Source organism: Danio rerio, chromosome 9 (assembly GCF_052040795.2).
Source record: "Danio rerio strain M-AB ecotype USA chromosome 9, GRCz13ab, whole genome shotgun sequence".
Lineage (NCBI taxonomy): Eukaryota > Metazoa > Chordata > Actinopteri > Cypriniformes > Danionidae > Danio > Danio rerio.
Genome location: NC_141029.1, coordinates 50275971 through 50295000, shown reverse-complemented (window position 1 = coordinate 50295000; position 19030 = coordinate 50275971). Strand labels below are relative to the sequence as shown.

Below are 19030 nucleotides of genomic sequence, written 5' to 3'. Positions count from 1 at the left end.
TTTGAAAACACTGTCGGTTGGGTTTAGGGAAGATGGTGGGCGGGTCAATCAGAGCTTTTGAAAACACTATTGGTTGGGTTTAGGGAAGGGAGTGGGTGTGGGGATCGGTCAGTCAGTCGATGTCAACGTGAGAACAGCAGGCAAGAATGGCACTCACAAGAGAAATTTGAGATCTGAAAAAGCGTACACAGCTGCCTCTGGTGGATTCGTGAAAACAAAAACAGCACAAAAATATCTCCAGGGACGTATTTTGTGATCTCAAGAAATGTATATCGTTTCTCACCTGAGATGTTGAATGTATATTATATCTGTAATTTGTTCTTTTTGTTTGTCAATCTCAGGGTGAGCGTGGTCCTGCTGGCCTGCCGGGAATTCAGGGCGACAGTGGAATAGGACTTCCTGGACCAAAGGTCAGATTTATTTATCTTTTTGAATGCGAAACCACTTTAAGGGATAGTTCACCCAAAACTGAAAATGGGGTCAACATTTACGTACAAACCCTCCATTTGTTCCAAACCAGTTTGAGTTTCCTTCGTCTGTTGAACACAAAAGATAGTTTGAAGAATGTTGAAAACCGACACCCACTGACTTCCAAAGGATTTGTTTTTCCTGCTATGGACGCCGATGGCTACTGGTTTCCACATTCTTCAAAATATCTTCTTTTGTGTAACAAAGACACATACAGATTTGAAATCATATAAAGGTGAGTAAATGGTGATGTAATGGTTATTTTAGGGCGTACTCTCCCTTTAAATGCTCCAAAATGACTGCAAACAACCTGACTATGAGTCTATTTGAGTGAGTTTAGTGGGATTTTGGTCCCCTTTCATATGACCTGAAGCTAACAATTTGTTGTGTTGAACATCTCAACCACCTTAACATTAACAAGTCTAAAACATAAGCAGTCTTATTCTGGTTAAAGGCGACGCAGTGGCGCAGTGGGTAGCACGTTCGCCTCACAGCAAGAAGGTCGCTGGTTCGATCCTCGGCTCAGTTGGTGTTAGTGGAGTTTGCATGTTCTACCTGTGTTCGCGTGGGTTTCCTCCGGGTGCTCCGGTTTCCCCCAAAGACATGCGGTACAGGTGAATTGGGTAGGCTAAATTATTCGTAGTGTATGAGTGTGTGTGTGTATGTGAAGATGTTTCCCAGAGATGGGTTGCGGCTGGAAGGGCATCCACTGTGTAAAAAACTTGCTGGATAAGTTGGCGGTTCATTCCGCTGTGGCGACCCCAGATTAATAAAGGGACTAAGCCGACAAGAAAATGAATGAATTCTGGTTAAAGATGAATTTTTTGGAGGTGAGCCATCAAAATCTAATTTAATCCTATAAGTATACTGTCGTTTTATTTGTCGTTTTGGTCTGATAATTTAGACTTGTTTTCTAACAAGTAAAAGGTATTCTACTATGTCCACTTTAGCTGTGAAAAACGTAGCTAATATTTGAAGAAAGAGAAACAACTTTTGTTTTCTTAATACATTTTACCAATTATTTTCTTAATTATCCATATATATATATTTTTAAACATGTTAAATTGTGGCTATTAAATATGATACAGTTTTGATAAGCGTAATTTGAAGAAAGTTCATTTGTATTTGATCATTGCATTTCATTGATTGCATTTCGCCCCAAAATATAATATTTACAGAGCTTTTATTATAAACAAAAGCATTAAATTGTGAACTTACTAAAATATACAATTGAAGTCAGAATTATTAGCCCCCCCTGAATTATTAGACCGCTTGTTTATTTTTTTTCCCCAATTTCTGTTTACTGAGAAGATTTTTTCAACACATTTCTAAACATAATAGTTTTAAAAACTCATTTCTAATAAATGATTTATTTTATCTTTGCCATGATGACAGTAAATAATATTTGACTAGATATTTTCAAGGCACTTCTATACAGCTTAAAGTGACATTTAAAGGCTTAACTATGTTAACTGGATTAACTAGGCAGGTTAGGGTAATTAGGCAAGTTATTGTATAATGATGGTTTGTTCTGTAGACTATCGAAAAGAATATATAGCTTAAAGAGGCAAATAATTTTGTCCCTACAATTGTGTTTAAAAAGTTAAAAACTGATTTTATTCTAGCCAAAATAAAACAAATGAAACTTTCAACAGAAGAAAAAATATTATCGGACATACTGTGAAAATTTCCTTTCTCTGTTCAACATCATTTGGAAAATATTTTAAAAAGAAGAAAAATGTTTGAAGGGGGCTAATTATTCTGACTTTAACTGTGTATATATATATATATATATATATATATATATATATATATATATAAAGAGAGAGAGAGAGAGAGAGAGAGAGAGAGAGAGAGAGAGAGATGTATTTATTTATTATGTGAAGATAATAGTTACAGTATATATATTTCTAAAATAAAGCAAATTATATTTAAATGCATTTTATAAGATTTTATTCAGGGATTTTCAAAATATCCCAATTTTATCTTATTTTGGCATTTTATGATTTCTGAATATTTGAGTCTTTTCTCCTAGATTAGGAGAACTGTATATAATAGAAGTCATCATAATGCATCAAAGATTATATTAAATAGGCCTGTTGCATCAACATATGAAGGTTAACAAAAAAACATCCACATTAAAAAAAAAAAAAGTGTATTGTGGGTAAAAGTATCATAATTTTGTTGATTTATAGCAGATAACACAAACTACTATTATTTCATATGCCAAGCTGTACAGGGTTTATTTTCCAACAGTCTCACTGTGCATTTGTCCATGAATCGGTCAGGAATGATTGTGGTGATTCTTAGATATGCAGTTTACTTAGATATTTCAGTTTACTTACTTTTCTCCTAATTTTTTGACGTCTCTGTCTGCAGGGAGATATGGGATTTCAGGGAAGGCCGGGTCCTCCGGGTCCTATTGGCATAGGCGAACCAGGTCTACCTGTAAGTATACAAGCCGAAGGTCAAAAATGTTCACAAATAATTTACATAATGTAGATTTCTTTACATTTCTAAAACACTTAAATACACGTTTTTTTTGTAATGCATGCATTCCATCTAATGTAATGAACACATGTCTATGTAGATTTCTATAATACTTTAACGCACATTTTTACACATGCTCCTGTTGCATATTATTATCATCATTATTTGACTTTTTTTTTAACCAGATATCCATTTTCCACATTTAAAATAATGTATTCTACAAAATCAGTGCAGTTATACATTATATATAATATCATATATTATATTAGTAATACATTATATAATTTATAAATATTATTTAAGATAATGTTTTTACATTATTATGCTAAATTACAATTTTCTTCACATTTCTTCATTAAATCAGGGGCCACAAGGTCCACAGGGGGTTCAAGGTGAAAAAGGACCACAAGGAGAGGGTTTTCCAGGCCCAAAGGTAAGATTCTCACAGAAACACCATGTTTTCATTCTGCTCTTTACACTACGTGGAGATTTGCAGCACAATGTAAAACAAATCCGTAAAATTTGCTGCAAAAAGGAAGCTTTGGTTGCCAGTATTTTACCATTACAAATACAATACAAACTGTACAGCTTTCATTTTTTAAGGTAAGCTACTGTGTTTCGTTAGTGTTAATACGTCAGTGTTTGAAAGTACTAACATCTTACAGTATTTACAATAAAGTAAGTAATGTGTATTTATATAGCACATTTATCGTGTGTGGCCCCCCATGAGGGGGGTCTCTTTATACCACCACCAGTGTGCAGCATCCACTTGAATGATGCGACAGCAGCCACAGTACAATGGCACCAGTGTGCTCACCACACACCAGCTATTGCTGGAGTGGGGAAACAGTGATAGAGACAATTCAGTGGATGAGGATGATTGGGCGGCCATGATGGTACGAGCCGATGGATGGAAATTTGGCCAGGACACCTCCGTTACACCCCTACTCTTTATGAGATGTGCCATCAGATGTTTAATGACCACAGAGAGTCAGGACCTCGGTTTAACATCTCATCCAAATGACGGCGCTCACTGACAGTATAGAGTCCCCTTCACTTTACTGGGGCATTAGGACTAACACTGACTGCAGGATTGAGCTGGCCTCATTAGCCTAGTTTTCCCATGTGGTCTCCCATCCAGGGACTACCTAGCCTCAGCCCTGCTTAGCTTAAAGACACTTTTTTATATACTTTGGTACAACATTAGACTTTTATTAGGGATTTATTATTATCTTTTTATACCCTCAGATCAAAGTAATTTTGCTTTCGACCAGACTGAAAACATTTCTGTAATTCGTTGCAGCTAAATTAATAAAATATCCTCATATTATAGCTTTGACTTTTGGGCAACACGGTGGCTCAGTGATTAGCACTGTCGACTCACAGCAACAAGGTCGTTGGTTTGAGGGTCGTTGCATGTTCTCCCCATGTTGGCGTGAGTTTCCTGGGGTGCTCCGGTTTCCCCCACAGTCTAAAGCAGGGGTGGGCAAACTCGGTCCTGGAGGGCTGGTGTCCTGCACAGTTTAGCTCCTACTCTAATCAAACACACCTGCTTATAGATTCTAGTGATCTTGAAGACACTGATTAGCTTGTTCAGGTGTGTTTGACTAGTGTTGGAACAAAACTCTGCAGGGACACCGGCCCTTGAGGATCAAGTTTGCCCATCTCTGGTCTAAAGACATGTGCTATAGGTCAATTAAATAAACTAAATTAGACGTAATGTTTGTGTGTGAATGTGAGTGTATGGGTGTTTCCCAGTACTGGGCATCTGCTGTGTTAAACATATGCTGGATAAGTTGGCGGTTCATTCCACTGTGGTGACTCCTGATGAATAAAGGGACTAAGCCAAGGAAAATGAATGAATAAAAGTTTAGTTTAGAAAGTAAAGATACTCATTTATTCATTCATTTTCTTTTTAGCTTAGTCCCTTTATCAATCCAGGGTCGCCACAGTGGAATGAACCACCAACTTATCCAGCACATGTTTTACACAGCAGATGCCCTTCCAGCTGCAACCCAGTACTGGGAAACATTTATACACACTCATTCATACACATACACTACGGACAATTTTAGCTTACCTAGTTCACCTATGTCTTTGGACTTGTGGGGGAAACCAGAGCACTCGGAGAAAACCCACGGGAACATGGGAAGAACATGCAAACTCCACACAGAGACGCCAACTGGCTCAGTCGAGGCTCGAATCAGCGACCTTCTTGCCGTGAGGCGAACGTGCTACACTGGGCCACTGCGTCACCCCAGTAAAGATACTACTTTGAGAAAAAGTAATGCTTTTAAATGTTCCTAGGGGCTTTGTTTTTATTTTATTTTATTATTTTTTATATAAGGCAAATTTAATAAAACAGGTTAAAATCAGAAGCCATATATTTTCACTTAATGCATTTTTTTTTACTTTAAACTAACTACAGGCACGGTAGTTTCACTTTTTTTCAGTGCAGAGCCATTTCACACAACTGAGGCTCAGTGAAGGTTGGCGCTGTATTATTAGCAGTTGGAAACCCTATAGTTTTATAGAAATGAAGAAACAATGCATGCATTGCAGAACAACCGCCCAAATGCTCGTGAAAGGAGGTTAGCATTTCAAAGACACAGAGCTGATGACGCCTCTTTTTTTTTTGTTTGACAGGGGGACCGCGGTCTGGAGGGGCCAAAGGGGCCGAGGGGACAGCCGGGCCTGGGACTCAAAGGCGATAAGGTGGGCTGTAAATACATCAGCACATGAATAGGATTCACACAAGGCACACAACAGGTTTAATGATGTATGTAAAGTGGCTCCATTAATATGGTTTGTAAGAACTAACAGATGGGAAGCCATTACGGCTCAAGTTACTCTGGGAAAAGATGAGTCACCTGTTCATGCTGGATATAACAAATACACACATTATTATTATTCTACAGGTTAATTATGGGGACATTTCAGAGCTGAATCTTCTCTGTGTGTGTTTTCAGGGTGAGTTCGGGCCTCCGGGTTTGCCAGGACCAGTTGGACTCACAGGAGTTGGCATTCAGGGAGAAAAGGTGATATAGTCAATAATTTATGTGTTTATAAGGCAGATCCTAGAAAAACGAAATATTAAATGAGAAAACAGTGGGCGTGGCTTGTTTTTTATACTGCGATCTGATTGGATGTAGTTAGGTGGATATTTCATTCAAAAAGATCAAGAAATGGGTCTCAGGAGAGTTATTACAACCTAGCAGACGCCTCCTCATCAACATTTCTGTTTTGAAAATGTCATTTATTGTTGTGCATTATTATCATCTTTACTTCAGTTTCATGATCCTTTAGAAATTATAATATGCTGATTAGTTGCTCTGTTATTATGTCTTGATAATTGAACATTTTAACTATTATTATTTACAGTACATCACTATTGTTCTTACATGTTTGCATTTTCCAATGTAATATTTTAATTTCAGGGTGTTGAGGGTCCGAGAGGGCCTCCAGGTGGTAGAGGACCACCAGGAGAGGGCTTCGCTGGGCCTAAGGTTGGTATTGCAAAAGGCTAAAATATAAAAGAAAATATACAATTACTTCTTAGCTTATTTTGTTGCCCATTCTTTAAGGGAGAACAAGGTTTGCCAGGAGAGATGGGTACGCCGGGAGAGAGAGGACAGGGCGAGCCTGGAGCAAAGGTTTGAATGAAACTGTTTCTGTTTGACATAATAATGAAGAATTAAGAGGTGATGTTAATTATTATTATTATTTTTCAGGGTGAGCCCGGCTCATCTGGATTGGCTGGAGTACCTGGACTTCCTGGAGAAGATGGAGCTCCCGGACAAAAGGTAATTCAACTTTATGGTGTCTGGACTGGGGTGAGACCATCTGAAGCAGGAGTGTCCAAACTCAGTCCTGGATAGTTTAGCTCCAACCTCCAACACACCTGCCTGGAAGGTTCTATTATACCTAGAGCTTGATTAGCTGGTTCAGGTGTGTCTAATTGGGATTGGAACTAAACTTTGCAGCACACCAGACCTCCAGGACTGAGTTTGGGCAACCCTGATCTAAAGCCACGAGCAATGGCAAAAATGCTAGACCTGCAGGGCGCATAAGCAGTGCGCGAAATGCTCACTGCCATTAGCAAACCATTCAACAACAAAAAAGGTACCTCTTAATGCATATATCACTTTTGGTGTGATCAAGGCATTAGAGAGTTTGATGTGTCGTGACACTGGTAATCATGAATATCTCTGACCAGCAACCAAATCAACTTAAAGATTAATAAACGGGCCAATGAAATGCCAAGGAGTTGGCAGCATCAGCGTGCACAGCTGGCAGAAATTACAATCAATATTGCATAAAGATGCCCGCCGTGCATCAGAGTCATCTTTTCTAGCTGAAAAGCCTGAATAGCTGTCAGCTAAGGGGCAACTGCTGTGGCGAAGGAACATGGCATTTCCACTCCCCCTCCTCGGGTTTCTCAGCTTTTGACAACCCCCCACCCCCTTCGCATCATCGATGACATAAGCGTGCTCAGGTTCAGCAGGTAAAGATGCAGTGTGAGTACAGGCCATCGGGGGAAAGGGGAGGGGGGACAAGTCAACTGTACCTTGTGGGAGTAGTGCTGGATGTTTTTCTCCGCTCTGACTGCATGAATATGAAGCACATCAAAGAAGGTGGAGTTCCAGGACACAGCCACTGATTGCATAGTCAACACAGACCAATGGTAACTCAAAGGTGTTTAGGACCAAAACAAACACTCCCAAAAAGTTTGTTTTGAACTTCGAAAATTGACTCAAAATAAACTGTTTTGACTGGATTTATTTGAAACAACGTCATTTCATTTATTTTTATCAAAATGAAAAGAAAAGTGCAATTCATTATTTTCACTGCTTTGCTTCATCAGGGTGAGCCTGGGATACCAGGTTTCAGGGGACCTGAAGGGGCTCAAGGAATTGGCACTCAAGGAGAGAAGGTAATTTACACATTAATTTACAATATAATTTACATCCATTTAAGTTTGTCTTCTTGTGGAAGCTCATATATACTCTGCAGGCACAGGACGTCAACATGATGTCATATCGAAGTTGTACCCTAATGTACCCCAGTGTCGTGGGAACCTTGGATTTTGTTTGGAAGTGAAAATCGGGTTGATGTCAGAACCCAATGTCAGGCCAACGTCAGTGTCCAATGACCAACCTAAAATCAACCAAATATCAACATCTAATCATGTTACACCTTGACGTTGTGTGGACGTTACCAGTATGACATCTATCAGAATTGGATTTTGGTCACTTTCCAACACAACCTAAAATCAACCAAATATCAACGTAATTTGATGTAGTTATTGGACGTCAAAATAACATTGTCCTTAGACGCTGGCTAGACATAGAATTTTGGTCACCTTACATCACAACATAAATCTAACCTGCTAATAACATCTTATGTTGTGTGCCTGCTGGGTAGACTTTTATAAAATGCTGGGTTGTTGAACCCAATGTTGGGTGAAAAATTGACAAAGGCAACATTGAGATAATGCTTCTGTAATAAATTTACTATACAATTTTTACCCAGTAATTGGGTTTGTCTATATTTCACCTAATGTTGGGATACAATTACCCATTTTTTCATTATAGTACATGTATGAGCTTCTTATGAGTGTCTTCAGGTTGTTTTCTTGTAGATATATTATATTTAGGGCTTTAGTATCGTGTCATTAAACCTAGTATGTGTTGACTGATTTTGTGCTCTTAATAGGGAGACCAGGGTCAGCGTGGCATTCGAGGGTAGCCAGGTCCTCCTGGGATAAGTGGCCCTTCAGGGGCAAAGGTGAGAACATTTGATTAATAATTAAATTATATCTAAGCCATAATAAACCAAAGCAATCCACAATTACAAACTATGAATCTAAGTCAAAGAATACAGTTGAACGCAATGTTATTAGCCATCTTGTGAAGTTTTACTAATTATTTAAATGTATATGATTTAATGTTGATGTACTGTCAACATTTCCTTGCTCTGTTAAACATCACTTGGAAAATTCTTGAAAATAATACAAAATTCACGTGATGGTTAATATTGCCTTAAACTGTTCTCAAAAACTACAAAAATACAAATATGTGAACTGACATGAACCTTCTGGAATAATCACTACTACGCCAAACAAAAAATATTGTTGTAATAACAGTCAACATATTATGTAAAATATTATTCTGTACACTATTACTCAAATTTTAAATTGAAAGTTTATTTTTACGAGTTATTGAAAAGTCTCACCTAGGCTGTACTTGTTTGATCAATTTATTAAAAACAAATTTTATGAAATATTACCATTCAATATAAAATTTTCCATTAAAATACATTTAAAATAATATATATTTTTCAGACGATCATTCAGAAATAATTATAATTTGCTGATTAATTCTGATTATTAACCATATTGAAAATGCTGATTCATTTCCTTGTGGAAAACTGATACACGTTTCAGGATTCTTTAAAAACATTTGAAAAATCAACATTTTAAAAAAGGGAAAAAAAAATAAAGCATTATAGATGCCTCTGTCAGTTCTAATTAATTGAATGTATTTGCAGAATAATATTAAGCATTAAATAACAACATTAATAACAAACACCATACTGACCCCAAACTTTTGTACAACAGTTTACAATATGTTAGTGCATAGTAAAATATTTAAATATATGCAAATACTAAAAAGAAAAACTAAAATAAAAAAAATACAACATTTAAATGTAAAGAAAAAAATTATAGAAAGAAAAATTATCTCCAACCTTTAAGCAATGGCTAATGGACCTTCTACACCAGCGGTTCTCAACAGGGGGTCCCAGCCCACAAGGGGGCCTCAGCGATATTTTTAACATCATATTTCAAAAAATTTTGGACAATTTTTGGACAATTAGGAGACGGTCATGTTGCCTTAGATCATTTTATCCCCTGGTGACCAAAAAAAACAAAAAAAAAAGAGACAAATTTGTAATTCATCCACCACAAAAAAAGACTGGAACCAGGTGAGGAAGCTCTAAACATTGAGTCATAGCACTACCAATACCAGAAACACGAATGCAGGAAATACCAAGATAGTTACCCAAACTATGGCTTTATTCCATTTTTTCAAAGCAGAGTCCCTGACCCAGCCACAGTGTATTATCTGCACCAAAGTACTTGCTAACGAATGCATGAGACTGTCTAAATTAATAAGACATTTGCAGACGACTTGTCCCCAATACCGCAAGGTGCACCCAATACACATGCCCTACCGATGTTTTGCTTTTATATTTTACATTAGGCATAAACATATCTAGATAGAGTAATAGAAATAGCGTTTGTTTGAAAACCTTTTTTTTTTTGTCATAACTACTGCAAACTTATACGAGCGATAATATTATTAAATGTGGAGGGGGGGCCATACAATATTTTCCAGGGGGAAAAGGGGGTCTCGGGCAAGAAACGGTTGGGAACCATTGTTTTACACCACTTGACCTTGTAAAAAAATACGATACACTATAAGAGGATGTACCAATATGTTTTATCTTACTTGGCAACCTTCATCTTTGTAAACTTGTTCATATACAAAAGATGGATCTTATTTAACTAGAGTAAAACTTTCACTTCTCTTTCCTTTTGTATAATATTATTTATTTGCATTTTATTTGATTATTATACATATATATATTTTTATAGAACAAGTTTAGCTTTGTTTAGGTTAAAAAAAATCTATCTTTCTATCATGTTTCATGTCTAACAAATGTTTAAAAAAAATTAAAACCTTTTTTAAAAAAGAGACTAAATTTTGTCTTCTATAAAAAATAAGCATTGTTTTGCGTAATAGTGCTATGAACGCTTGTTTTTTTCCACACACTCAGTAGTACTTAAATTACAAGTCACACGAACACTATACGGTTGTTTTTAGGGGGAACCAGGTACACCAGGAAGGCTGGGCATGCCAGGATTACCTGGAAGAGCTCTTGCAGGACCAAAGGTAAAGCAAGCTAAACTATTACAACTGTGCCACTCCTGTATCAATGGCCCACTGCCAATATAATGAGTCACAACGTTTCTATTTCACATTCATCATAGCCAACTTAGCAATAAAACAGAAAAGTAATGCCATGACCTCATCTGTCTGTGCCTTCAGGGTGACTTGGGTCCTGCCGGACCTCCAGGACCGATTGGAGAGACCGGTTATGGCCTGCCTGGTCCAAAGGCAAGTGTTTTTTGTAAAATACGTAGTAATCAAACTTAGCGTAATTAAACTTGCCTAATTTACCTAGTTAAGCCTTTTAAATTGCAAAGCTTATCACGAGTATTTAAGCTCAATACCAGTATATCAAATATACTAGTATATGCAAAATAACAAAACATACATTATATACTGTCATCATGGCAAAGACAAAAGAAAAAAAATCTATAATTCATATAATTCTATAATTCATATTGTTACCTAAATTCTTCTCTTTAATATTTTATTCTTTACTTTGTGTTTTTATTTTTCGTATATTATCATTAAAGTAATGTTTATTTTTCTTATAATTCTCATTGTTTTATTTGCAGCACTTTATTTTTCTACTTTTCTTCGACTCTTCCCCTTCCTTTCTGTTTTTTTTTACTTTTTTCTCTTCTATTTCTTCTCTTGCCTCTTCTTCTACTAACTATTATTATTATTATTATTATTAATTTAATAATAATAATAATAATAGTAATAATATTAATATAATAATAATAATAATAATAATAATAATAATAATATTATTATTAACGCAGCAGCACGAGTGGTCTTCAATAAACCTAAAAGAGCATGTCACTCCGCTGCTCATCCGTTTGCACTGGCTGCCAGTTGCTGCTCGCATCAAATTCAAAGCTCTGATGTTTGCCTACAAAGCAACTTCTGGCTTTGCTCCTTCTTATCTGCTCTCACTTCTGCAGATTTATGTTCCCTCCAGAAACTTGCGTTCTGTGAATGAACGTCGCCTCGAGGTTCCATACCAAAGAGGGAAGAAATCCCTTTCGCGAACGCTTACGTTCAATCTGCCCAGTTGGTGGAATCAACTCCCTAACTGCATCAGAACGGCAGAGTCACTCGCTGTTTTCAAGAAACGACTAAAAACTCAACTATTTAGTCTCCACTTCACTTCCTAATCTGCAAGTGCCTCTCTGGATATACCACTAACTGTACTCAAAAAAAAAAAAAAAAATTACTAAATTACTAAAAAATTACTAATACTTTCCTTCTTATACTTTACAGACCTGAAATTTGCCTATAGCACTTATTCGTTGTTGCTCTTATAGTTGTGTAAATTGCTTCCTTGTCCTCATTTGTAAGTCGCTTTGGATAAAAGCGTCTGCTAAATGACTAAATGTAAAGTAAATGTAATATTATTTTATTATTATTATTATTATCATTATTTATCCTCTTCCTGATTTCCCATCCACCCCACAACACCTCACTATTATCATTACTTTTGCTTTTGTTACCATTATTATTATTATTACTGTTCTGACGTGTCCTCCTGTTATCTTCTCATTATCAAGTATTTCTACCATTGTCATTATTCAGGTTGCTGTAGTTGTTGCTGTAGTACTAGTAGTAGTAGTAATCATTGTAGTAGTAACGATGGTACTGTAGTTGTAGTTGAGATTGTTGAAGTAGTAGTTGTAGTACTTTCTGTAGTGGTAGATGTCATTGGTATTGTGGTATCTGATATAATAGAGGTGTTGTTGTTGTAGTAGTAGTCGTTGTTGGTGTAGTAGTATCAGAAGCAGTAGATGTTGTAGTAGCAGTGATTGCTCTAGTAGTAGTAGTAGTAGTAGTAGCAGTAGTAGTAGTAGTAGTAGTAGTGGACATTGTTGTAGTAGTATCAGTTGTAGTAGACGCTGTAGTAGTATCAGTAGTAGTAGTCATTGTTGTAGTAGTAGACATTGTAATAGTAGTAGTCTTGGTTGTGGCTGTAGTAGCAGCAGAAGTAGTTGTAATATTAGTAACTTTCCGTAGTAGTAGTTGGTGTAGTACTTGTGATTTATTATTATTGTTGTCATTGAAAAAAAATCTCTCCCTTAAACATCACTTCACAAGAGGCCTAATAACTTTGTCTTCAACTGTAAATTTTCATGCATTTCACATTTAGGGTGATCGGGGTAACCCAGGCCCACACGGACCATCAGGGCCTAAAGGTGATGGATTCCCTGGTCCAGTGGTGAGCAATTTTCCATCCCTGTTTAAGCATTACTGTGTGCTAAGACATCACTGAAAAGACACTGTATACTGTAAATTCCCTTTACTAAGGTTTTATGCTAGCTATCTGAGCATGTTTGTATCTCTTTAACAGGGTCTGCCTGGTTTACCGGGCCTACCAGGAGAGCCCGGACCCGAAGGCGTTGGTGTTCCTGGACCCAAGGTGATATCTTTACCTGAACAACATGCATTTATGGCTATTCTAAAAGATATGCTCTGAAACTTTTAACGCTTGTGTACATTGATTCATTATTCACACAATGGCAACAGAATTACCAAGATAGAAATAAAGAGTAAACGTTAGCCTAATAAGCTCACTGGAAATGTCATATTTTTTGCTTGGTATTTTTAAACTGAATCATTTAGTACTATCATACGACTCTCTGTAAATTAAACAGTCATGATAAACTGTTGAACAGCAACAAATTTAAATTCAATTTAACAATTTAATAAACAACAGCAAATATACAATTTAAACATGACATCCAAAGAAAACAAATGTAACTAATAACATAAAATAAACTAAAAACCTAACCAATGGACAGCAAAATTACTAATCAATTAACTTCAGCTCCTTTGCCACAATAATTGTATTTTTACATTTTTCGCTCTTAATATTTTGGAGCGATTCTATATACAAATGAAAATCTGTAGTAGCAACCTTTAAACAAGGTATAGTGCTATTTAATCTGCATTTTTGAACATGAAATTTATCAAAACAAAATCAAAAGATTCAATAAAAATTCCACGGATAAATTGTTAAATTGTTTGAAAAAAATAAAGAATAACATATTTATGGGTCAAATTACAACTAAAACCAGAATCTTTTATTTATTTATTTTTTAATTTTTTAATTTTTTATTTATTTATTTATTTTTTTTTGCCATACAATGATCTTCCCAAAATTTTTTTTGAAAAATCAGAATCATAAAAAAGATGAATCAAAGTCTCTGGGTTATGTAAACAGAATGAACAGTTTCCATCCGTCTGCATAAATTTAGTTAATGTGATTACTTATGTTTGACTTTGTTGATTTCAAATGATGATGTCACTTCCTGGAGGATGATGTCATTTTGTAGTTGACAAGCTGTAAAACAAAACAAAAATATTTAAAATAAATAATAATTAAAAACGATATTCAGAAGAAAATACATTTGAAATATTGTGACGAGAAAGGAAAAAAGAAATAAGAAACTTTTCATTCATTCATTAATTTTCTTTTCGGCTCAGTCCCTTTATTAATCTGGGGTCGCCACAGCGAAATGTACTGCCAACTTATCCGGCATAAATTTCTAAAGTCAACAGCACCATTAGAAATGTTCTGAGAAAAATGGTGATGTGTTAAATATTTATTTCCCTCACTGTATATATAATAATGTCAAATAATCCTCATGAAGACTTACTGAGCATCTGGTAGTCCTCAAGACTGAAGTTCCACATCTTCGTAGCAGGATCTGTAATGCATAAGAAATATTACAGGCCATCAGATATTATCCTTAAAGATTAACAAACACACATACACACATTATTGGCCTTATTCTGCGATGTGGAAGTGCGCTTTTTTTGCGATTGTTTCAGAACTTGCATTACCATTAAAAATCAGAATAGCATCCACTCTGTCTATTTTTAAATCGATGTTAAAGACTGTTCTCTTTTCGAGTGCTTTCGCTAATGACAGTTCCAGACTTTACTAAACTGATTCTTTCTAGGAAACTTTTAATGTTGTTACTCATGTTTTACATTGTTGTATTTGCTGTAGTGTATTGTAAAGCACCTTGGTCGACCAAAGGTTGTAATTAAGTGTGCTCTAGAAATAAACTTTGATTTGATTTGATTTGATTTGGCTAGCATAAGTAAGCACTGCACTTTTGCCATGTAAAGTAGTTAAATGATTACCAATTTACACTGAATTATGAAATGGAGATAAAAGACAGCTAATGATTATGCAGCAATGAGTTTACACATTCAAAGATTTTGCCATACTGTATCTATAAGGAACATGAAAATGTACTGCACATTTGAAAAGGTGTTTTAGTAAACCTTGAATCTTTCTCTTCAGGGAGATGTTGGGTTCAGGGGCTTGCCTGGTTTGCCTGGACCACCAGGTGAAGGACTGCAGGGAAAGCAAGTAAGACTGACATTTATATTATCGCGCTGCAAACTCCCACATGAATCTCTCTGACTACAGTAATGAAGATACTGCATGCATCAGGAGTCTGTCTGTGTTTCTATGGGGATTGAGGAGGACAAGCTGTCTGTGTCGCCTCTATTAATTCTACTTAATTAATTCTTGCTGTTTCAGGGCAACATAGGAAGACCAGGTCCTCCAGGGCCACACGGGCCCCCAGGGGAAGGTATTCAGGGACCCAAAGTAGGTTATCTTTACACTAGTTGAAACATAAGGCGATGTAGCTACAATTAAAATAAAGTAGTCAACATTTGGAGGGGATTTAAAATGTTTTTCCGCGGGCTCTTGAAAAGTCTTAAATCTCAAAAACAAAATTTTAGACCTTAAAAAGTCTTAAACCTACTGAAATATTGTGTTGTAGGTAACCACCACCAACAATCAATCTCAATAAAACATTTTACTTCATTCATTCTTTCATTTTCCTTCAGCTTAGTCCATTATTTATCAGGGCTCGCCCCAGTGGTATGAACTGTCAACTAATCCAGAATATGTTTTACGCAACGGATGCCCTTGCAGCCTAACCCAGTACACTAAACACCCATACACCCTCACATTTACACACACACACACATTATTGGCAGTTTAGTTCATCCACTTTACCTATAGCGCATATCTTTAGGGGAAACCCACGCCAACATGGGGAGAACATGCAAACTCCTCAGAGAAATGTGTGAGGTGTGAGGTGACAGTGCTAACCAATGAGCCACATTGTCGCCCCTTATTTATTTGTCTTATATTACAATTACTATTGTATTATATAATGTGTTTTTATTTATCTTTAACTATAATGTATCATTGTATTACAATATATTTCAATTTTAATTATAACTAACAGTTATTTAACTGTAAACCCTACCATTCTGAGAGTGTAGTAAAACTAATGTTAACAAACACGACTTTCAATTTCAATAATGCATTAGATAATGTTGAACTATGATTAATAAACACTTTACAAGATTATTCATACTTAGTTATTAGTAATTAGTTATTAGTAATTAGTAAATACATTAACTAATGGACCGTACATATACATATACAGCAAGGCAAATGGTGCTGTGAATGTAAATACAGTATTTTTGCTGTAATTGATTTGCTGGAAGTTACAGTAGATTCTACAGAAAATTGTTAACAGAGTTGAAAAATTATCTTATTGGTTGAATCCAACAGGGTGATCAAGGGGCTCCAGGAGTGACAGGACCGAGGGGCCCTTCAGGAGAGGGACTTCCAGGAGCCAAGGTGAATCTTTCGATTAAACTAATTAAAAGAAAACGAGTAATTGTAAACAATATCGCAAAGAAAATGTGAAGCTTGTGAACAAGAGAAGCATGCTGCATCACATGAGCTTTTTTGATGATAATCAATTCATCCCAGGCTCACTGGAAATACATGCGTCAGCTTACTTTTTTTACGAAATGTAAAAATGTCGCTTCGGGTTAAGTTTAGTTGCACTTTTCAGATGACAAATCCACTAGAGGGCGCTGTCTAAATTTTTACAAATCTGAAATGCATTCCTTTGAGTAGGTTTTGTTGTATGTTTTAGATACACGTCCTTCTTGTACACCTACACAGGGGGTTTTCATTCAGTTTTGCCTTGATTTTACATTAGTTTTATAACTTTTGCAGAAGCATGCTTCACCGGACTTGAAACCGAGCAAACTGACCAAGCTAAAAAGTTGTCCATATGTAAAATAGATAGGCAAGGGAAACGTGTTTGATTACAACTTTGAAATTAGTTTCAGGGTTTAATTTGGTGTTATGCAAAGAACTGCATGAAAATAATCCTTTATTCATTGATAATATAACCCTGTGTATATCAATAGTGTGAAAAGGTATACAATTTTGTTGGTTAACACAAAAACTGCAGCCTCTGTATCAAAAATGAGTCAAAAATGAAGGCCTTGTCTCTGTGTCCTGCAGGGGGATCGTGGTTTGCAGGGGGAGAGGGGGTTTAAAGGAGGGAAAGGTGACATGGGAGATCCAGGCACTCCAGGACTTGCTGTAAGTTTGTTTAATATTATAAAACATCTTGTGGAAACATAGTGTTTTCTATCTATATGTACATCAGCATATTTCACAAGTGTTCATATCTGTTCCTTTAGGGAAGACAAGGACTCAAGGGTGATCAAGGGCTCACGGTCAGTTAAACTGTTTTTGAAGTTTTCTCATCATTAGATTAGTTTAAACATGTGCAAGTGTAAACAATAGTAAACTCTGATTTTTCAGAGACAAAACAAAAAAGCTGACTAAAGATGTAGTTTCAGTAAAACTATGCATTGTAGATATCAAATATAATCTTTTAAAAAGTTTAAACTAAACTAAACTAAATAAGCCCGTAGTTAATAGCATGAATTGTGACCTGAACTAAAGTGTTACTAAAGTTATTTATAAAAGAAACTAAATTTGCAACCAGTTGCATATGTAAATATTAGTAAATGTAGTCATTTTAAATTATTTAGAGAGAGAACTTTAAGAACTGATCAAGCTTTTTTAGTTAATTTTAGGGAAACCATTTAACCATATGGGGGAGCACGGTGGCGCAGTGGGTAGCACGATCACCTCACAGTAAGGTCACTGGTTTGAGCTCCGGTTGGGTTAATTGGAATTTCTGTGTGGAGTTTTGTATGTTCTCACTGTGTTGGCGTGGGTTTCCCCTGGGTGCTCCGGTTTCCCCCGCAAGTCCAAAAACATGTGGTATAGGTGAATTGGATTGGTTAAATTGTCCATAGTGTATGTGTGTGAATGAGTGTGTATGGGTGTTTCTCAGTGATGGGTTGCAGCTGGAAGGGCATCCGCTGCGTAAAAAACATATGCTGGATAAGTTGGCGGTTCATTCCGCTGTGGCAACCCCAGACTAATAAAGGGACTAAGCCGAAAAGAAAATATATGAACGAATTTAACCTTATGATGTGTAAATTTTAACAAATTTAGTTTTCAATATTTTTTCAGAGACATAACTATGCAGATTAGGAAGTTCATATACATTGTGAATATTAGTAAATTCAGTCATTATTAATTAGTTTATAGAGAGAAAGCTGGTAATAATTTAATTTCATAATTTTAATACATTTTTCATTGTAAGCATTAGTAAATGTTTCACAGTAAAGACCAAATAAATCTGATTATCCAGTGTTAAATTGATTCATAGTTAATGTACATTTTAGCAAAACTATGCATTAAATTGGTAAATTAATTTGTTCACAGATGAGAAAATTTATTTTTAGCAGAACTAAGCAGTGTGCCCTGTAAATATGATCAAATTCAGTAATTCCTCTATGTTTTTTTTTCAGAGGGAAGACATAATCAAACTGATTAAGGAGATTTGTGGTGAGTCTCAGACTTCAAAAATGCCTAAAATTATATATTTTTTTACATAGAATTGTTGTCTTGTTTCTAGGTCAAATATCCAAAAAATTCCTTAATCAAGAAGCATTTTCTAGACAAGCAAAAAGCAAAGTGTCTTGTTTGTCAAAATAAGTCAAAATAAGTGAGTTTTTCCTTAAAGGGTCATGACACCCCCTACTTTCGGTTCAGGTCTACCTCAGAATTTTAAAAAAAAGCATGATAATGGGCGTGGAGCTCCGCAAACAGGGCTGGAGTGGGCGTGGCTAACAGAAAGCAGGGGAGAAGGAGGGATGCAAACAACTGTTGTGTCATCTTTGCACTTGCAGTTTTGCGTTAC

At 36.0% G+C, this 19030-nt stretch overlaps 1 protein-coding gene across 1 annotated transcript in view; it reads left to right on the top strand.

The window, feature by feature from the left end:
* col28a2a (collagen, type XXVIII, alpha 2a) overlaps nt 1-19030 on the top strand; it is a 66154-nt gene that overhangs the window by 38558 nt on the left and 8566 nt on the right. Inside the window, 20 exon segments of the mRNA NM_001159842.3 lie at nt 342-410; nt 2848-2916; nt 3323-3391; nt 5605-5673; nt 5928-5996; nt 6396-6464; nt 6543-6611; nt 6690-6761; nt 7823-7891; nt 8674-8745; nt 10845-10913; nt 11070-11138; nt 13057-13125; nt 13258-13326; nt 15223-15291; nt 15466-15534; nt 16519-16587; nt 17269-17349; nt 17451-17486; nt 18639-18675. Of these exon segments, the coding sequence (NP_001153314.3) occupies nt 342-410; nt 2848-2916; nt 3323-3391; nt 5605-5673; nt 5928-5996; nt 6396-6464; nt 6543-6611; nt 6690-6761; nt 7823-7891; nt 8674-8745; nt 10845-10913; nt 11070-11138; nt 13057-13125; nt 13258-13326; nt 15223-15291; nt 15466-15534; nt 16519-16587; nt 17269-17349; nt 17451-17486; nt 18639-18675 (1333 nt within the window).